This window comes from Neolamprologus brichardi, chromosome 13 (assembly GCF_056152115.1).
Source record: "Neolamprologus brichardi isolate AB-2024 chromosome 13, ASM5615211v1, whole genome shotgun sequence".
NCBI lineage: Eukaryota > Metazoa > Chordata > Actinopteri > Cichliformes > Cichlidae > Neolamprologus > Neolamprologus brichardi.
This window is the reverse complement of record NC_142116.1, coordinates 15341523-15363381: the sequence shown is the minus strand read 5'-3', so window position 1 is coordinate 15363381 and position 21859 is coordinate 15341523. Positions and strand designations below refer to the sequence as shown.

Here is a 21859-nt window from a genome sequence, read left to right as displayed (position 1 = left end):
TGAGGGTTGAGAGATTACCAGGCTGCTTGAAAACATAAGATTTCTCCACATTTCTCCGTGAAGCACAGCCTGGTAAGAGTTGCTTTACAGATTCTAGTTCAGTTACGTGCTTAGACATTATTAATGAGACTATTTTATGTTGTTTAGTTTGGTGACATTCAGAGGGACTGTCCCATGAAAAGACTTTGAGATCATCTTGATTCCCAGCATGCATGAGCGTGCGATAAAGACAGAAACATATCTGAAAGTTAATCTTTGTGCTTGCTTTCTGTGCAGGTCCTCATAGAGCCAGTTTAGGACCATGGTGACTGTTACCACTGTCCTGAAGGCAGTGAGTCTGTTTGTTGCAGAGGTCATAAGTGCCATTACAGACTGGTTCCAGACCAAACCAGTATGGGCTGACCTAAAAATATTGCAGGACACAGAACTGAAGACAACTGGAGGGGGTAAGTCAAAGATCAGTATTAAAATTATAACAACTTAGAGATCTGAACATTTGAAATGCAAATTGTATTTTTTATTTGTGGTGGGAAAATGTATATATATATATATATGTGTGTGTGTGTGTGTGTGTGTGTGTGTGTGTGTATTAACACAGGAACTTGTCTACAAGACTGATAAACAGAGAGAGTAGTTAAATTATGTGAAAAATTGTAAAATTGTAAATTTGTAAAATTATCCAACACCATTCACCATTCAAACTTTCATTAACATTTAGAAGAGAGAAGATTTTTAAGACACATAAATATGGTTCATTTTAAGGATGTGAGTTCTCTTTCTTTAAGGGAAACTCTGTGGCATTTAGATTCAGTAATGCTCTGATTTCTCTTTTAGTCCATGAGAGACACAAGGCCAAAACTCTGTGGGAAAAGACTGGAGCTGTAGTCACGGTCATACGCCGACCCGGATGATTACTGTGCAGAGAGGTATGAAGTGAGATACCCATGTGTGTAAAAACAACTGCTTATCTTTCACTCATGCTTTTGATTCTCTCTTTCCTTGTCCCTCTAGGAGGCTGCTGAGCTGTCCTCTCTTAACTCCCAGCTGCAGGACCTTGAAGTTCCCCTCATTGCGGTGGTGAAAGATGACCTCGGCAAGGAGCTGGACTGCTTTAAGAAATACTTTTTGGGGAAGGTCTTATGCCTCTATGCAATGTTTTGGGATATTCAAAGAAAAAGGAAGGTTTCATAATTAAAGCCAATAAGCTTTATATTCATTCTCACAGAAAAACTTCTATGGCCCACAAGTGAGGTGGATGTGTCTCTCCATGTTTCTGCGCATCGGTGTGTGGAGAAACATCTGGAGGGCCTACAGGAGGGGCTTCTGGGGAAACCTAAGAGGTGAAGGACTAGTGCTGGGAGGAGTGTTTGTCATTGGGCCTGGAGATCAGGTAGAGGACAAGTGATGTTTAAAAAAAATACCTGTATCTGGATATTTTCATTGGTTATGATTGATTATATTTCTTCTCCCAGGGTATTCTACTGGAGCACCGGGAAACGGAATTTGGGGATAAAGTGAATATACTGGCAGTGCTCAGAACAGCCCGCAAAATGCGATAAGACATGAAAGGATAGATGCCAGAATTATTATTAGCTTGTGTGATAGTGATAGATAACATGTTCCTAAAAGCATGTCCTCTAGCAAATAAGAATGAACAAGCTGAGATGTCATGCGATGTGGTTAAAATGTGACACTTTAACTGTGTAATAACTCAATGTCTGGTTATATGAGCTCGACTGTGTAATGATGTTTTGTGTGTTTTTAATGATGGGTTGTTTCTAAACTAATAAAGACAGAACAGCTCTGATCCCAAAGCGCACAAAACCAACACCGTAATCTGGGCCTAATATGATGAAAATTTAATGTAAACTGCATTCAGGGGCGATTCTAGGATCAGAGCTTTGGGGGTGCTGAGCACCCAGAGAGCTGCCCATCCAGGCAAGGTAAACTTTACTCATCACAATGAGACTTCTTCCCCCGTCTCTGTCAGTCCCTGCATCCCTAAATGCCTCCAGTTGTCCCAAGTTCCCTCTGACTGTCTCCTTGGTGCATTTAAACCCCTGTTCCTCCCTGTCCTCATCGTCTGTTGTCTTCATCTCCATTATCAGTCATCATAATTTTACCCTCTCTGTGCAAGTCTGCAAATTTCTTTATTAAATCATAAGTTTCTTAAATCCATCAAGTCTCCCTGTGTGCCTGGGTCCTCGTCTCAAAACATGACATCACTGTTTTGTACATTTTAACACAATTTAATCCCCACATTTTTGAAAGAATAGCAAAACACTTTTTTGAAAAGTCTGTAACAAAACCATCAAATCTGATCAAGGTTATTAAAATGCTGCTAAAGAAGAATGGATTGGAATAAAAAAAAATACATATCCTAACCTTAATTACTGGGGAAAAATGATGAATGATGCTCATAGTGAGTAAAAAGTAAACTGTGTGCATTTTTTGGACAGAGATTCACTTCTAAAGTGTATGTATAATACAATACACATACATAAAAAATACACTCCAAAAATAGAAGAGTCCTTGAAATGTACAAAATATTATTAAAAAATTAGAAAATTGAGACACCTTGGCCTATGGTACAATGTATACAATGTATGAAAAGATCTTTACTGCAGATACTACTATAACTCTGCAGATTTTTTCTTTTCTTTTAACCTATGTCGCCTCACCTTGAGGTTGGTAAATCTGTCTATCACATTTTGGTGGTCAAGTCTCTCAAGCATCTCTTTCTCAACTGACATCACAGCCAGGTGCTGGAGTCTGCTTTGACCCATGGTCCTTCTCAGCCAGGTATGGAGCTGACTCAAGACACTAAAAGACCTTTCACAGCTACAGCTGCTAACTGGGTTTGTCAGGGCAACCTGAATAACAGTTTTCAGTTTGGGAAAGATCTGATTATCCAGAAGATTGTACAATGTTAACATATCTGGAATGGCACCAGCCTCACTCTTGAGCTTTATAAAGTCTGGCAACCGTGACTTCCTCTGACTGAAGCTCAATATGGTAATGCAGTGCCAGGGCTGACAACCCAGTTTGTTTTGCAGATTCTGTATAGCAGCTTTAATATAGGGAGAAAACAACTTCCAGATTGTATGAGTTGTTTGTCTTTCTTTTTCTTTGCCAGTTAAACAGTTACTGTTTTGCCTGTTAGAACTCCCTGTCTGTTTTCTTACCTGGTACTTCCTGATCTTGTACTTTGTCCTCATGTTCCCCTCTTTCCTCTCTCCCTCTTTGGACTGATAATCTGTACACACACACACACACACACACACACACACACACACACACACACACACACAACAGGAGTTATAAGGTTAATGGGCATCCAGTCAGTTAGCTAGTTAGTACCTTGGGTTCAATATCGGCACATGCACATATGGCAAAATAACCAGTTTCTCTCATTACATTTCAAACAGGACAGTGGTAACAACAGCAGGCTACGGACAATGTTAAGTTTTAGATTTTAAATAGGCTGTATACATTTCAATGAGATCAACAGGACAGTCAAATATCGCTAATTTTTCTACAGAGCTAGCATCGTCGGAAAACACGTTTTCAACTAGGGCTGCCACAAACGATTATTTTGATAGTTGACTAGTCACCGATTATTTTTGCAATTAGTCGACTAATCAGATCATCATCCATTGGATGTACAGCGTACAGCTTATTGCACCAGCAGCATCTGCTCTTATATAACTATCATTAGCTTACAGCTCTAAGTGTTTAAGGTATGTGCTAACTAAAAATAAAGACAAGATGATAGTTTATTAAATTTGAATGAAATTTGCAGATTGTTTCGGTGAAGTTTAATAAACTCATTGTTATCTAAAATATAACAGGACACCGGAGTATATTCTGGAGCATCTCACACTTCTGATAATCAGTTGTCTGCTTGACGTTTATTCAGCTGCGTAAAAACTATAACTTTAATCTCAGCCAAACCGATTTACTCAGGAACAAAGAAAATACTAAAAAAGGTGGTCTTAGCCACCATCGCTCTGGCAGCAACAGCGCTAGAGCGAGTAGGAGAGAGCCGAGCTGGAACAAACCATTTTGGGAGGGGGGAGGGGTTATCTATACTTTTGTTGTTAAAATGTTCCATCTCAATTAAGTACTGTATGCTTTTTATACTTTTAGTAGTGTGTCCCACAAACAGCAAATATTTTCAAAAAAAGTAAGACATCTTTGGGGGTGCTTTGATTCATTTTGGGGGTGCTGAAGCACCTCCAAAACTGGGCTAAAATCGCCCCTGACTGCATTCCTAGTAGTTAACAATAAAACCATACATCAGCGATGCTCATAGAGAGCCCGCACATTTACCTGTTTCTCAGTCTTGCTTTGACTTTTCTCAATTACGTCAAACGATATTAAATCTTGCTCGATTAGTTTCCCCTGCGCTCAGAATCGGTTAGTACGCCTGCGCAGAAGTCCGAAGACAAGCCGTTTAGTGAGAGGCGTTACTGGTGGCTGAATTGATTTTGGTAAGTGTGTATTTTTTGCAAAACTACTTCATTATCTTCGTTACGGTGACATTTTCGGAGCAAGCACAGATGCATTGGCAGGCCCGGCTGGCTCAGGTTGCAGACTCGGTAACGGGTATTCATTTTAGATGCTAATTTATGGGAGACGGTTTATCTATGAGGCGGCGACGCTGTGATACACCACAGTAACTTCTCTGGACTTTGACAGTATCTTTCACGCAGTTGCAATCGACCAGAAAATCACTCCTTTTCATTTACACTTTTAAAGTTTGGTCTCCCTAGACAGTTGTCATCGTAAACAAACAGCTTACACAATTACCAGTATCAAGGTCATTATTTGTATCGTGTGATCTGTGGGCGGCTGTTAGTTAGTTTTTGCCATCTCATCATCTGATTCACATGTATGCTAAATGTCAAAGGTGGAGGAACTATTAATGCGTTGATACATGGGTTTTTGAGACCTCTACATCGTCAGTGAAATGGTTTCATTTTTCCTTTCTACGGTGGCCCTGAGAGGCCAAATGGACTGCAACTTAAACCCCCCCCACTATTACTACTACTACTAGTAATAAGAAAAGTGCTGCAAAAGCACACAAAACACAACGGGAAGTCCAAACGGAAGTCCGTTTGGCCTCTCAGGGCCGCCGTACTTTTTCTTGAAAACCTGAATAAAGTGAACAATACATTTTTAAGCAATAAACTGTATAAAAATGCCAGATGTAGCATAAACTATACAAATTAAAACTCATACATGCATCATAATTATTCAGAAATTGACAACACATTTTATAATAATTATTATTATATTAATTTCAATAAACAAAGAATTGGTTTTGTTGCATTTATTTCATGGTTCAGGCCTTACAGGGTTAAAATTACACATAATTATTTCTTCTCTCCTGTACAAACAAAGGCATTACCCCCTTATTCTAGTGTCTCATCCGCTACGTATTTCTACGTATTCTAGCCAAATACAATTGCATTGTAATTTCAGATTAAAAACAAACAAACATGGAAATTAGATTTAATTCTAGGATAATTACACCCTTAGTCGTGGGGTATAATATGAAAATATTTATGCAATAACAAAGAGTAGACAATACTAATGCCATACATCTACTCATAGCTGCTTTATACAAATCAGCTCATAATTACATTGAGTTATCAATTGTGATAATGAGTGACACGCTAGTTCTCCAGGTAAAAGCCACAGATTGAGCCACGAAAAGCTTATGAATACTTTAACACAAGTAAAAATAAAATAAAAAAGTTATTTTAATGTTGTAGCAGGTTACTTTTTTACTGTAGCTGTCAAATATTTTATTCAAACGTCTACTTTAGAAAAAGTATAAAGTTGCACGGTATTCTCATCAACATGCACTTGAGGTGTAAATGAGTTAAATGACTCACTCTACAGCAAGATGACGCATGAAAGAAGTGAAAAGCAAAGCAAAAAAACGTTCAAATAAAGTGTAGATAAATCAACTAATTTACTTTATACCACAGGGTTTGATGCGCTATCACCAGTGAAGCATTTTATTTTTTAGGAAACTTGTAATTTACTAGTTGTGCTCATTGTTTACATGTTTTGTGGAAGACTAGATTCTGATCAGCAGTCAGTGTTGACAGCTTTTTTTTTTTTTTTTTCCACTTCTGGCTCTGCAGATGTAGAAAGTCAGACTCTTGTGTGCGTTGCACAGATGATTGGCTGCTGTGGTTATATATATTTTTTGGTTCTTCATTTTCTGAGTAATAAGGAGTCAGAACTCAAATGCTTTTGGGCGATTCAGTTTTAAACCGGATGGGCTGAACCACAGGAGGGGACGCATTCACTCATTCTTTGGCAATGGAGACAAGTTAGTATTTTCTGATCTTACTTTAAAGTTGACTATATAGAAAAGCCAGATTTGACTCCCACTGTGTAGCATGCTGTAAACTGGCAACGGTGTTTTGGTTTTCAGTGTAATTTCTGTCTTGATTGCTACACAGAAGAGAACTTAAGGGGCAAAAGTAGGAACTTGAAAAATAGTTACACAGTAGACTTTGCAAGGAAGATCAAACATTTTGTACGTTATGCTTTTGTTACATTTGATTGCACCGTCTGCAGTGTGAGCGTAACTGAAGCCTGGGTAACTTGTTTAACAGGTGGTAAAACCTGATAATTGGATCACAATGAAAGCAAAAGTTTGAAATTCTTTTCCTTTAAACCTGTCCTGTCAAGTCGATCCTTGACTTTAGCTTTCGATAAAGGTGGATTATGTTGTTGTTTGTTTATAGCATTGCACTGCACTATGCTTTAACCTGCTTAGAAACGACTTGTGTTTCTGTCTTCCAGCGAAATCTTAAGAGTGTGTGTAGTCAGATCATCAGACTTTACCCACCATGCTGGCTCTGTCCAGATGTTCCACAGCTTTGAGCTGGAGGCTTGCCCTCCGCTGCTCTGCCCTCTCCGTGAGGGGCTCTAACCCAGGCAGCCAGCCCTCCACCACAGCCAGGCCTCAGTTTCTAAGGACCCAAGCTGCCCCGTTTCACCAAAGTAATGCCAAAGCCAGTCCAGACCCAAACAAGATCCTTTCAGGCAAGGACACATTTGACTGCTCCCTACACAGTTAGCCAATCTCTGTCACAGCCCAGACTTCAAGTTTGTTCACCTGTGCTCGGCGACTCTTTTTTTTTTTTTTTTCTTTCTTCCCACTTACCGTACACTGGAATGACTCCAGGTTGAAATGTTACAAAAACAAACAAGTTAAACGAGTCATTTAATAACTCAATTTGCGTCAGATTGGAGTTCCATACGCAGAGTTTACCAACCCTTTGGCAATTAATTGATAAACTTGTTCTCAGAAAATGAAATGACAAAAAAACCCTAAAACAAACCATATTTAAAGATTTTCAGTTCTGGGAAATGGTGATAGATAATGTTTTAAATAATTAAAATAATAAAATAAGTAGTTGCAGCTGATGTTATGCTGCGATATTTTCTAAAAGACACCGTCAACAAAAAACAAACTCTGCGGTTAGCTGTGCTTTATCGAGAAGCACATTTGCTCTAGTCAAAATTTGCCTGCAGATCTTTGTGTGTGAGGAATTTAATCGCATGTGTGAGTTTTAGATAAGAGTTGCAAAAACAAACGCACACTCACAGACTACAGTCTGCACCAGATTCAAATAAAATGGGCATGCTGAGCCTTGTTGAGATGCAATCTCAGTTGAGATGTGATGTCTGCACTAGCACTGTGAAATATTGTTCTAATAAAGAACAGTTAATGTCCCTTATGCTTATGTTTCTTCTTCTCAACATGCTTTTGCTTTTTTGTGTTGCAGTTTTGTCCTCTGCTTCTGGGCTGGAGGGCGAGCTCTTTGGAATGGGGATGTGGGCTGTGGGTCTGGGTGCCATCGGAGCTGCGCTAACTGGGATCTTCCTGGCCAACACGGATCTGTGTCTTACAAAAGCTGCCAATGCAACGCTGCAGTACCTTGAAGATGCTGATCTGCACTCCACCACGGGTGGTAAGAAAGCGTTCTGATACGGTACAATATTGGAGTGTACCAGACTAACAGCAGATGTAGTTAAGGCTATTAAAAGGAAATATAAAGTTACATAAGCACTAGAATCGGCCACATGTGGTTTCCTTTCCTCGTGCGCGTTTCGACACATTACACATGCAGCGAATGAGGTTTTGTGTAGTATGTAAAGTGAAGCCACTTTCTAGAATTTTCTGGCAGATTAAATCATTGTAAACTTTGGTCAAATTCCTATACTGTGTATTTAATGAACATCGTGAAAGAGATGCACCATGTGACCGTGAACATTTAGTTGTTTTCTCTATCTTGCAAACTCTGTTAGATTCTTTTAACTGTGGCATTCGTAATCTTTGCGACTTGCGTTTAATCGCTAACGTGTGAGGTCAAAGATTTGATAAGAAATAGTTCTACGTGGGTTTGTCTGCAGATGAGAAGGTCATCAAAGCAAAGAGCCTGTGGGAGACAAATGGGGCTGTGATCATGGCTGTAAGAAGACCTGGATGATTTTTGTGCAGAGAGGTGACGTCAAAAGTCTCTGTGAATGAACATAGTCTGTTTCCACTTAACTCTAAGTGCATGTGATGTGATTTTTTTCTCTTTTTGGTATTTTTGTCTCGCTGCAGGAGGCCTCTGCGCTGTCCTCTCTGAAGCCCCAGCTGGAAGAGCTCGGGGTCCCTCTGGTTGCTGTTGTGAAAGAAGACATCGGCACAGAGATCCGGGACTTCAGACCGCACTTTGCTGGGGACATCTATATAGATGAACAGGTTAGCAGCTGTAGATAACAAGTAGGCATGCTCAGAAAAATTGTGAGAATAACCTGAGAGTTCTTGGCTGAGCTGAAAAACCTCTAGCATAGATTTCCAGTTTAGGCTTCAGCAGGAAATCACCATCGTAGCTACCTCGTAACTGTATGGTGTACTGAAATGCATGTCAAGTCCTCCTGTGCATTTCAGGTGACTTTTTTGAATTTAATATTTGAGAGAATAATAATAACTGCCATAGCATCCAAAAAAAGTAATCATAGCATCAGTATAAACACTCACAAATGTCACATTGCTGCAGGGTGATTGCTGAAATGATCGGAATTGAAATGAAGGAATGTACAAAGAAATGGGAAAACTTGAGGGACAAATATGTTTACCCCAGAGAAAAAAAACAAATCAAAAAACCAACTAACAACAAAGAGTGAAGACGCAGGAGGGGAAAAAGTCGGCGCATCTTTTTGTTTTTATTGGTCGACACCGCATATAAAACAGGACACTGGCATGCAATGAACCAGAAAAACCTTAAACGCTGGCAACACCGTTGGCCACTCACTTCACTTGGTGGCTGTGGCTACAATGTAGCTTGCCATCACCAGTGTGTGAATGTGTGTGTGAATGGGTGGATGACTGGTTGTGTAAAGCGCTTTGGGGTCCTTAGGGACTAGTAAGACGCTATACAAATACAGGCCATTTACCATTCACTTACATTGTAGGCTCTGCAGAGATTGACTGCAAAAGTCTAAATCAACATGCTCATAGTCGTTATGATCACTTGGTTATGTTTATTTGCCATGATGGTAACATGAGTACTGTTATCTGTCAGTTATTAATGCTGATAAATTGTTTGGCTTTTAAATATTCACACCCATAACAGCAGGGGAGGCCTGTTTGAAAGGAAGGTAATCGTTCATGTGAAAGGTTGTGAAAGGCTGAAGTCATCGCCGCTGCACTCTTTGGAGTTTTTTTTCTCAGCGATATCTTTTTCATTCTCGGCATGAGTGCGTCTCTAATGGTATCCACCACACACATTATCCACGCACGATCTAATCTGTCGCGTTTCATTAGCTCGTTGCTATTAAGCTTTTCAAGCATATATCTTCTCTTTGTCTTTCTGACATTGCCTCTGCTGCTTAAAAAGCTCTTAAATGCCCTCCTCCTTCCTCCTAATGGTTTTTCTAATGGGAGCTCTGTGAAGAAATTAATCCTGACCTGCATCTTGTCTTAACTGCAAGGGGCCGTTTTACTGAATGTCCTGCCAGAAGCACAGTTACAAGTACCCCTGTCTTTTGTATGATCTTTAATCTCAAATCAAGCAGCAGTGCAAACTGTCAGGGATTGCTTGTTGACAATAAGATTGTTGGGTCATGAGAATGCAGTGATAAATCAGTTTTAGAGTAGCAGTCAAATAATGCTACTATAATTGCTGTATGCTGTGTATAAATGAGGTGGACTGAAACTAAAATGTGCATTGCAGAAATGTTTTTATGGCCCGGTGAAGAGAAGGATGGGAGGCCTGGGGTTCATTCGCCTGGGAGTGTGGCAGAACGTCATGCGAGCCTGGAGGTCTGGGTACCAGGGCAACATGAATGGAGAGGGCTTTGTCCTCGGAGGGGTGTTTGTCATCGGACCAGCAGAACAGGTAGCTTCCACAGATTTGGCTCAGTGATGCTTCACAAAATTCGTCTCTATTTTTAAGCGCGTTTTGTTTTTTGGCAGGGCATCCTCCTGGAACACCGCGAGAAGGAGTTTGGCGATAAGGTAGACACGGCCGATGTTCTAGAGGCCATTAAAAAAATTGTACCAGTGAAATAATCTTCGTAGCATGCTTTTATTAGATCAAAACTAGAATAGCAAATTGAATACTTTTAACCTCATGCAGAGTTTCAGTCAAAATCTAATATAATTATTATTTCAGTAATGTTCTGCTACTTATGAAGTCTGTGTTGTTTAATATCATAAGATGCCGCTGACTTTTGCACATGTAATTTGCTGTTGGTTATGAAAATCAAGCCACCTACAAGCTAGATTCTTGACATGGGAATGAAAATGTTAGGGAATTAAAGGCATCACTTCCTTTTAGGTGCAGTGGCCATTTATTTAAGGTCACTTGAAAATCAAATGCTTCTAATCTAATCTAATGGCTGAATTTTACATCTGAATATAACTGTGAAACATTTGAAATGTTGACTCTGTGTAAAAGCTTAATTTGCTTCTACTGGTCAAGCTCTCAAACACTCCTTTGACATAACAAGAGCGTGTGGTCTGTGTGTGATAATGACAACTTCACTCTAAACTCTTGGTCGAGGGGAGCAAGTTTGATGCCTAAACACACACACACACAGCTGCTGTCGTCATGTTGAGGACTGTTTGTGGTGCCTGATGCAGGTGTTGCTCGCTTTTGTATGACTGTGCGTATGAGAGAATTTTATGCATCTGCACATTTGCATACCAGCTGCAGAACAGTGAATAAAGAAGACCTCATCCAATATCTGTGCTTTTCTTTTTCTTTAAATGTAATTTGTATATTGGTTAAAACTTGGTCTAATAAAACAACTTACACAGCTCTTATGAGTTTTCAGAGAATTTCAGTATTTTTTTTTTTTGAGTTTTGAACATTTAAAACTTAATCCTTGAAAGCACAACAACAAAAACAAACCAAAAAAATTCCTCTGCATGAGTCTGGTTTTATTATGTTCTACCATTTCACCTTTAGACACAACAAATACTCTTGTCAGGAACCTTGGTATTATTACATCAGTAAGGTCATCAGAACGGCTCTCTCCCTCTTGCAAGTATATCAAAGGTTAGAAAATTCGTATCTCAAACTTGCACCAAGAAACTGGTCCATGCTTTATTAAGCAGGTTATATTGTAATGGTCCATTAGCGGGACTCTCCATCAGTATGATGACTTCAACTGTTTCAAAATGCAACAGCCAAGATCCCTACAGGTACATGAAAATCTAACCATATTACCCCATTGAAGTGATAGCAGGATGAACTCATGCTACCCATTCTTGTAATTTGGCAGGTTATTTTAACCATGTCTACATGATGAAATGCACTGAGCCATCAAAGATTTACATTAAACAGCAGTTGAATGGTGTACTTAATAAAGTGGCCAGTGTGTATAAACTCGAGGCAAAGTCCTTTATATATAGGAGCTATCACAAGGACAATTTACACATACACTTGTGTATCTATAGCTCTCTATATGAATCAGTAGTAATGCAGAGGAGCTTTTTACCACTAGGTAAGGCAAGCAACTGCTCGGGCCCCCAAGTCAGTGGAGTGGGATCCAGAGGGCTGCCAAACTTTAAGTTACAGCAGTGGTAAAGTCAGCAGGGACACAGGGAGAGACGTGATCACATTTACTTTGTTTTCTCTTATATTCATCAGTTAACTCATCTAACAGCAGCCTAATCCGTCCTGCTCTGCTGACTGTGACGTGACCACGTCAGAGTTTGAAATTTTTTTGTTTGACGGTGTCAGATTAAAGTTGTGAATGTTCCAACCACAAAGATTCAGTGGTTTTTAAGTTAGGTTAAATGTTTACCCTCATATCTGAACTGTTCTGCTGAAATATTCACTTATATGGTGTGTTGGATTATAATATTATTTTATGCCATGTTAGACCCCTAATTAAAGATTGTGAATTATTATGTAGTTTTAGTTTGCATTATTCTCCTGAATTAGAAGAAGGTGATAACTATTACATTTGTTAAACTGATTTGCATTACATTAGACTGTTGATTTATTGTGAATGAATGATATTGTTTTATGATGCATTATACTGCTGAGTTATAAGAAATACAGTTCCAGAAAGTCATCGCCTTATTTGTCTGATTAGAAGAGAACAGAGCATACTGCCCCGTGTCAGCAGGAGCAGATAAACAGGGAGCCAAGGTCGTACCTTAGGCGCTGTGTGAGAGAAAGAATGTGAATGTTTAGGGTTTTATGATTAGGTGGGGGCCACTAGAGGCTATAAGAGTTTGATCAAGGCTCCACCATTTTGAGATCTGATGCTGTCTGCTGTATGGTGTCCATCTCCCACGCGTGTGTTCATTAAATCATCGTTTGACTCAACCCGGCCGACCAGTGTTGTTATTTTGGTTTTCCTCTTGTATCCATCCCCAATATTTGAATCCGTAACAGGTGATAATAACCCGTGTTAAATATTACTGCATGAAACAGGCATTGATGTTACACATTTTATTCTATTGCTCAGATTAAAATACATCTCACGTCCAGGAAATATACATTTCAAAACAATACAAACAGAGGGAGAAAACACAAATACTTATAAGTCTACATGTATGTGAGTTGTATGTATATAAAATAACCAAACATTCATGGAGTGTAGCATGACATGACTTTTCCATGCATGCCTTCAGTATGCAAAGTTGTAAAACACTGAAAGAACTCTGTGATCTAAAATGTTACTGTCAATAAAATCAATGGCAAAAAAATGAATTCCAAAAATAAAGTGTGTGTTGGACTTTCTTTACATTTTCAAACTTGTAGCTTTGTATTCAAGACAATGGATTTGGTGGAGAGGACCACTTGTGTTAAAATACACAAAAAACAAACTGTTTTTGCACAAGTATGGCAAAAGGTCCATTTGCTAAAGCTGAAACAAAAACTTTTAAAAAGCTACACACTTCCTCAGTCCTTTACCCGTTTCATCTTTGGCTGGCTCTACAGGTGTGACATGATACGGTGGTAGAACACAGTCACAAGCTGGGACGATGAAAGTTTCCAAACGTGTCTGAATGCCGACTCAAACCCCTCAGTTTTGTTCTTAAACGTTTGTGCACCAAAACGCGAGTAGAAAAGGAGAAAGATTGGAACAAAGCAACTTGGTTACGAGCAACGAAAGCTAGCAGACCACAAATGATTAAAAATTAGCAGATGCGAAGCCACGATTTAGTCAGCATTATGAAAACTCACAGTCATCAATGCACACTTGTAAAAGCTCCTTTAAAACAGCAACACAAATCCAGTTAACTCCTACAGCAGCACAGCAAACACATCACACAGTAGCTGCAGTCAGCATCGTAGCAAAAAGCTCTTCAGTGGGCACTGCAAACACTTCTACATATAGACTATAGTAGTGATGCCAAGTGTGAAACACTGTCCTGCAGTGCATGTGACCCCATGTCGGTGTCTAATTCAAGCAGGGGACTCAAACAGAAGCCTTCTGTTCACGTGGATGAGATGAAAGGGAGTGAAGTGTTCATATAGCCAATAGTTAAAAAAAAACACTACGTACACTTTCATTTAAGTTTCAAGTAGCAACACTCTCCTAACGTTTGGTGATTAAAGCTACTGAATGTTGGAATCGCACATTAACACAATCACTGCGCATTGGTATCTGTACAAAAAGTCCATTCACAAAAATGCAAATGCTGTGCGGTTACTACAGTCCCTTAACGCCCAACATCTGTCCACAACTACATCTAAGTGTCTTAATGGAGATGAATTTTGGTGATCTATACAATCTTACCGTGGTCACATTTTTAACCAACATACACAAAACATCACTTTATACTAACACTGAATCCGAGCTGGTAATTTGCAACACTGATAAATCAAACTTTAGGAACACTCCTCTAATCTGAGAACTGATTGGTCTTGAAGCAGGAGAAGCTCCTAGTCATTTGCAATAAGTTACACTATATATATGTACACTACTGTATCAAGAGGAGAGGACATTGTTTCCAAGTGCATATGTGGGGCCATCTGATGCTTTCACTAACAGAGGCATACATTTTAATTAAAATCTCTAAAATCCCTCAAAAATGTGCTTTGTAGCTTCTACATTATATGTGCTTTGTACATAAATATATCCAAGAAAAATATAATTATTTTTACACCACTAAGACACCATCATCACTATCTAACCACACTGGAGACACTGCGTTTGGAGAGCTTGGTCAACAATGTGAATGACTGTTGATCAAAGATGCTCAAACTCGGCCGAGCTGTCCACATTAACAAAGCAGCAACAAACACTGTGCGCACAGCTACGATGACCTATAACCAGGAGTTTACTATTTTGACCTATTACACAACATTTATTACTGTCCTTTGGTTCAATAGGACATCAGTGGCTCTCGCGCTTTTGACAATCTGTGTGTTTTGATGTCTCCCAGCCCACTTCAGGTCAGGTGCAAACACTAAAAAAAAAAAACCTTCCAAACTGCGAGTTAGTATTCACATAACAGCAGCAATACATTTAAGATAATTTAAAATCCTTATCAACGATATCAACAGCATTTCTACTTCCTCATGTACACACAACACACTATCCTCTTTCCACCGGATACCACTACTTAAAAGCGCCGTCACCTTTAAGAAGAAAAAAAAACCCAGGCTGCCACAGTACATATTTATGCTGATGAGAACCACAGTTTGTAGTGTTGACTGATATAGGATGAGCGATTTGCTATATAAAGATCTTTGCCACAGGTACTGAGCACCTCATTACTTTGACTAAGAATATGAAGGGCATAAGTACACTTAGAGGAGAGTAGACGAGGGTAAGAAGCTGCACTGGGTAACAACAGGCATGGTACAACAAAACAGGAACTTCAACAGGAGTCGGGCTATTTAGAGTGACTTAATATACAGTTTTCTTGGGGCAACTGAGTTGGTGGCCTCAAGCTTACAAAACTGTCAGTGTGAAATATATGACACTGGAATATACACTGGAAAAAGTGGGAGCACAAGGCAGAAAAGACTGTTACATTCAGAAGAACACTCAGACTGTTACATACACACATGAGTCTTCATTTTAACTGAATCAGAAATGAACCTGAATGCAACGCAAGATATTGGCGGGTTGAGGACAAATCAGTAACTTCATGAATAGCCATCCAAAAGTTCAGCTGTGACCAGCGGAAGACAAAAAACACGCCACAAAACAATAAACTGTAAATAAATGGCGCTCTTCTCTCAAGAGAGAAAAAAAGAGCCTTAACAAAACAAAACAACAACCCCTGCAAATATATTTTATTTCACCCTTCCAACTGAATCCAGAGCACTATGTGTATGAGTGTTTATGTGTGTGCGTGTGTGTGTGTGTGTCTCAACATATGCATGGAAATGTGCTTGCTGCTCCTACAGGCCTTTGTTGAAGTAGACAGTGGTGATGTGAGGACTGGTCTTTCGTATCCTTTCTTGCAGATCTTCTTCCAGCCCGCTAACACTCATAGAGCTACAAAGAGATGGTCCAGCACCATTAAAAGGCAGCCAAGTTAAACAACGCTAGATATAGACTGAATGAGTGAGGTGAAAGTGGCTACTGGTACCTTTTCTGAGGGAACAGGGCGCAGCACAGAGGAGTTGCAAACACCAGGCTGAAATCAAGAGATGAAAACAGGAATGTTTTAGATGTTGTTGCAGGTACTTTCTAGGTGAAGTTAAAAATATCATTTGATAAAAAGATACTCTCACTGATAACAAGTCTACTTTACTCACCACAAACCAACAAGTCCCACCTGGACTGGAGCGTTAAGAATTGGAAACCGCTGCAGAGAAAACAGATAAAAATCAGGGACACGTACATATCAGATGAGTTTGTCTTTACAGAGCATCTACAGACACAAGCATTCAGTGTATGTGCAACATGTGGAATGCGGTGCGGCTCTTTAACCTCATAAAATACCAGCATGTCTGGTAAATCCACTCAGTAGAAACAAAATAGTACAGCAAACACGGATGCAATTCGCTTACCTTCATGAAAGCTCTCTTCTCCAGAGCATTCATTATGACAGGAGGAATGGCTGTGAACAGAACAACAAGTCAGGTGGGGGTTTCTGCTTCGATAGCAAAACAGGAAACTGTTAGTAAGGCTCAGAATGTGTGAGGTGAAGATGCATTTTCTAATATATTTTTGGTGAGTGACGATCATAATGTTTTCTTGAATATTTCAGGGGAAACAAAGTCAACATATATTCTCTTAACTTTGTGTTTGCTGTCTAGCGGCTCTTGAGATAAATATCTGGGTCATAGGCTGTTAAACGATGAACACTATACAGAACAGGCAGAAAAACGGGGAACCTAACCAGCCAGAAAACTCCATAAAGCAGAGAGGAGCTGCAGTTTCAGCTGATACTTCTTTGCAGGTTTGTCACTAATGCATGCAAGGTAATGACCAAGCAGAGAAAAGGTCGACGTTACCCATTGCAGGCATCGCCATCCCAATCCTCGACACCACCACCTGCACGATGGCTTGTCTGGCAGCATTTGGAGACTCTCCTAACCGGTTTCCATTCTCATCAGTTACAGGGATACCGTACTTTAACTCCCTGATAGTGGGGAAAAACAAACATCATGTAAAGCTGTCATACCAGCTGTTAAAATATTAATCAGTGGTCTATTATAGTTAATACTTTAGTGACCTCACCTCTGCCTCATGAAGGGAATGTTGATACAGTTAGCAGCAGCAACAGCACAAAAAGGGACAAACCGACTGATGATTGGAGGGAGACGCTGCAAAGACACAACAAAATCAAGCAATCAGGATCACATCTCAGAGCAGGTCATGTGTGTTTGTTTTATCTTTGGCTTACTTCATGTTTGTTGCACTTGAAACAAACATATTACCGTAGCTAGAGACTTGAGTCCCAGTGCAGTGACTACGGCTCCAGTTGTTGCACTGACGTAGGCTGCACCGAGCTGGCTGCGAGAACAAAATTATCACAGGTCACACACTGAGAACCCACATCCCTTTTCAGCATTTTCATAAGTGAAACAGAGCCAATTATGCATCACCACATGAAGACAGCAGCTCAGAGTCTACAATTGAAGCTAAGGTGAATCAATGCAAAGTTTATGTGGACCAAGAAATGTGTGAAGTCATGTATGAATATTTAAAAATGAACGAGAACATCCTCGCAAATAATTGCAAAACAGAACATTACAATATGTGTTTCACTGACTGCATGCTTGATCCATAAATATGCATTCGCATGTTGCTGTTCTTCATAAATGCATGCATTCAATGCATTTTTGCAGCGTCTGGAAGGGGCAATTTATTGCAAATATGCTGACCTGTTGTCAACAAGGAGCACGTAATCAAAGTCAGCATGAAATCATGGTGACACGAGGCCGAACATGCTTAACAGTGGAACGTAATACCGCTGTGAGGGAGAGGACAGCCGCTCCCACAGCCTCCTCACAGAGACTAGTTTAGACGTGGGACAGGAATGATCAAGAGAGGAAGGGAAATGAGAAGTCCTCCATACTTCACGGTCATGGGTGCGTCTCCACTGCGGTTGGTGTAGTTGACGACGGCGTTAAAGGACTGGTTAACCCACTGCCAAAACACCACTGCTGGAGTAGTCCTGCAAAAAACATGAAGGAACAGCGACAGTGTGTTTGAGGAAGTGAGATTTCACGCTGCGTGTTCAGAGCCCTTTTGCGCTGTGGCAAAGAAGTGACACTACTTGAGAAAGTAGCTGCTAGCGACAAACACTTAAAAAAATAATTAAAAAAAAAAAAGAGGATGCAAGCAAAACTACTAAGTAACCTACAGATTAAGAAACCCCCCAAAGCACTCGCTCTCTTCTTTATTATACCAATTTTACTATATAAAGCTATAATATATAGACTTTAAAATGTCACCATATGGTGCCCTCAAGTGGTAGGATGCAAAAACAACATTGTGGTTGATGGTAGTGCACGATACATCCAACCTGAACCTGAGTAATAAACATAAACATAATATGACAAAAATTATAGACTTAATTGTTAAATAATAAATTAACAAAAATGTGGAAAAAATACTTAAAATAAAATGTGAACTATTAACATAAAATTTTAAAATAAATCAGTTTTAAAAACTACAGCCAATAATCTATTATTTAGTTAGTTTAGTTTCACCGTCTATTTCTGTAATTACAAAGAGTATTAAAAGTCATCTCAGCTTTACTTTTTATCATATTGTGTATACTTTTATTGCAGATCAAACTGTTTCTCCCACACCCATAAACATAAACTACACTCTTCTTACACTACTGACACTTTATTCACTTTTAGTCACTTGCAGTTATTTATTCACCTTCAGTCACTTTAATTTTAAAACTGTGTAATTTTAAAACTGTATATACTGTGTATTTATTATTTCACTCCTATTGCCTGTTCCCATTGTCCTTATCTTTAACGTATGCTGCTCGGTTGTTTGTTATTTGCCCCTTGGGGATAAATAAAGTCTTCTGATTCTGAACATGAATTGATCACATAGCTTATTAAATGGTCACAGCATAGCGAGTTATCAGTAGAATTAAGAGCAACATTTTTTATTCTTTAAGAGGATTTTCCCTCTGCACAGGGATTAACATTTCTATTTTTGCTGCTGTATTAAGGCTGACTTTTGGTCACACAGAAACTGTATCAAATTCAGTCTTTCATTTATTAGATACTCATTTTTCCATTTCTAGATTCTCTTTAGGGAATCATTTTAGAAGCAGATTATAGTGAATCGTGTGTTTAAACCTGAGCTGTACCTGTAGAAGGTGAGCATGCAGCCTGTGATGGACATGTTCATTGGCACCTGAGCAGACATCCGGCCAATCACAAACATCTTCTCCCCTGTGTCGGGGTGGAAGGCAGAGTCATAGATGTATTTGGCTCTCCAGAGCTCATCCTCCGTCAGACCAGGCTTCACGATCCCAGCTCTGAAAAAGTCATAACAGTACAGAGCTACAGTACGAACTCTGCTTTTTTTGTTATATGTAAAAAAAAACAAACAAAAAAAAAACCCCAGAGAAAACAAGTCAGCATATAATCTCTTTCAAAGCTCATTCCTATCCATGCCTTACTCAGATCCGACATACTACCCCGCTTCCCAAAAGGTTGGGACATTGTTGTAATATGCAAATAAAAACAGAATGCAATGATTAGCAAATCTCATAAAACGATATTCTATTTACAAAAAACAACATCAACAAAAAACACATGTCAAATATTTAAACTGAGAAAATGTACAACAGGGCTCGCAAAATCACTAGCCCGACGTCCCGGGGCTAGCGATTTCTCCAGTCGGGCTACCAAAATCTATCTCTGCCCTGCCCGTCGGGCTATCTTATGCCGGGCTCACACTGTGCGATTTTGTCAGTCGCGCGATTCAGCTCCTGCTCAAACTGCACGATTGACTCGCAGGGGTTAAAAGTTCGTAGGTCACGATGCAGGTCTCACACTATACGACCCAATGCTCTGATGCGACCCGAGTGCTCACACTGTGCGTCCATAAAATGAAGGTTATAACAGAAATTCTGTCGCTCGCTCTCCCTCTCTGTCTTTCACTCACACAGACACGCACACCACCGCCATCAACTTTGCTAAATTGCTAATGAAAAACATTGATCAGGCAGCTGTGATTGAGCAGCAATGTCTATCCAACTATTTTCACGATTGTTGTGGTTGTGATAATTTTGTGAGGCCCCATCGAAAAGGCTCGGATGAGCTTTCCAAAGTTCTACAAGTGCCTCCATCGCTTGTGTCCAGATCACACGCTGCACTGCTGTGCTGCGCCGTCTTTTTCGCTGACATTTGTGTTTGCGCGTGCGCAGTGTGAGAAACTGCGGCGACACCCTCACGACCAAGCGATTGATGATCGGGAGCTGGTCGTGAGGTATTAATCGCTTCTCGTTACCCCACGTATACAACACGATGCACCACGCACGATGAAGGCCAAAATCGGGCCGATCGCCAAAACGGTCGCACGACTCAAAAATCGGCTCAAAATGGGCCAAAAAATCGCACAGTGTGAGCCCGGCAATAGGAAGGAAAAAGATATGTCAATGCTTTTGCATTCTTTCGGAAATGTAGCTGGGTAATTATGTCATTGGCATCGGTGAGCCACTGTCAATATGTGACATATTGAAATCGCGTTTGAATTTGCGCTTGTTTTTTGCTTTCACTTTGCAATCGCGTGAACTGTGTATAGAGAGCGACAGCACTGATTGGTGAGTGATGATAATTTGCGCACCAATTCCTCTGACATCGTCTTATCAATCGTTAGCTTACTATGCAAACATGACAAGTGAAATCTCCCGCAGCTTAAACGTGTGAGAGTTTGATCGCGCAGAGAATCGCTGAGCGTTATGTGAGTGCGTGTGTAAAAGCAGCAGGATATATATTTTAGTTCTGCTGAGCCAAATAAGACAGGTCAGGGTGAAGAAGTGACAGCCAAAGAAAAGCTTACCACAAAACGGAAAAGTTATGACAAATCAGACTATAAGGCAAAAAGAAAGTGCAGCTTTATGGTTTCATGGACAAAAGAATTTCTGTGGCTGCAATATGACGAGCTAAATAACCAGGGCTGCACATAAGTGGTCCGCAGGTGCGCATTCGCTGTCAAAATAAAAAACGCGCACAAGATAAGAAGTTGCAACGCGTGTTTGCGTACATAAGATTTTCTGGAGGAGGACAGACATTTGTTTAGAACTCTTAAAGATGTCGAAGAAGCTCCTTTAAGCAATTACTTTGGTGTTCCTCCACCTCCAAAGAAATGTCAGGAGTCCGAACCACAAAAGAAGCGCGTATTCTCGGAAAAGTGGTTGCAGGAGGTGAGCTGGCTTCAAAAAATGATGAACGCACAGAGATGTGGTGCAGAATGTGCCGTGAAAATCCCACTCTAGCGGACAAAAACAGCCTTTTATATGGACGCAAACCCGCGTTGCAACTTCTTATCTGGTGCGCGTCTTTCATTTTGACAGTGAATGCGCACCTGCGGACCACTTATGTGCACCCGTGTAAATAACATAATGTTCTGCCGGGTGTGTTGTTGGTTTTCCCTCGATTTCTGAGTCGACAAGCGCCTTTGTTACTGGGACCAGTAATTTTAAGAAAGGCCCCCATTAGAACCCATGAGAAATGCATTATTGCTCAGTCTGCAATATCTTTCCCAGAACCAACACCAATTGCAAATAACATACTAAAAATAAACCTGAGACATCTGTTTAGATCAGCGTACTATGTTGCAAAGAGTGAACTACCACTGGCACAATTTAGCAGTCTTTGCAAACTTCAAAAAGCAAATGGCCTAGATCTTGGTTCCACTTGCCTCTTAC

General features: G+C 40.0%; 2 protein-coding genes and 1 pseudogene across 6 annotated transcripts in view; 2 read left to right on the top strand and 1 right to left on the bottom strand.

Annotated features, from left to right (window-relative positions):
• On the top strand, positions 1-2178 carry LOC102786233 (peroxiredoxin-like 2A; annotated as a pseudogene). Its single transcript, XR_015719892.1, has 6 exons — positions 1-72; positions 277-446; positions 835-926; positions 1012-1134; positions 1226-1390; positions 1473-2178. The product of XR_015719892.1 is annotated as a peroxiredoxin-like 2A (transcript).
• Positions 2179-4381: 2203 nt separating this feature from the next.
• Positions 4382-13266, top strand: LOC102792630 (peroxiredoxin-like 2A). 3 transcript variants are annotated; one of them, XM_035904828.2, is made up of 7 exons: positions 4382-4493; positions 6829-7071; positions 7818-8003; positions 8446-8537; positions 8642-8782; positions 10257-10421; positions 10499-13266. In XM_035904828.2, exons 2-7 carry the CDS (start codon positions 6876-6878, stop codon positions 10592-10594), a joined length of 876 nt encoding a protein of 291 aa, XP_035760721.2. In that variant the 5' UTR covers positions 4382-4493; positions 6829-6875; the 3' UTR covers positions 10595-13266. The 3 variants fall into 3 exon arrangements, with proteins under 3 accessions (XP_035760721.2, XP_035760723.2, XP_035760722.2); XM_035904829.2 differs by lacking the exon at positions 4382-4493 and adding an exon at positions 6211-6349; XM_035904830.2 differs by lacking the exon at positions 6829-7071 and having other exon boundaries at positions 4403-4493.
• Positions 12980-21859, bottom strand: part of sfxn3 (sideroflexin 3) — a 23177-nt gene continuing 14297 nt past the window's right edge. For both annotated transcript variants that reach the window (XM_087850226.1, XM_006783853.3), the window contains exons 3-11: positions 19292-19462; positions 18032-18130; positions 17391-17466; positions 17191-17276; positions 16965-17092; positions 16518-16567; positions 16263-16312; positions 16094-16141; positions 12980-15999 (exon numbers count right to left, since the gene is read on the bottom strand). In XM_087850226.1, the coding sequence (XP_087706352.1) occupies positions 15903-15999; positions 16094-16141; positions 16263-16312; positions 16518-16567; positions 16965-17092; positions 17191-17276; positions 17391-17466; positions 18032-18130; positions 19292-19462 (805 nt within the window). In that variant the 3' untranslated portion in view covers positions 12980-15902. The remainder of the gene's footprint in view (positions 16000-16093; positions 16142-16262; positions 16313-16517; positions 16568-16964; positions 17093-17190; positions 17277-17390; positions 17467-18031; positions 18131-19291; positions 19463-21859) is intronic.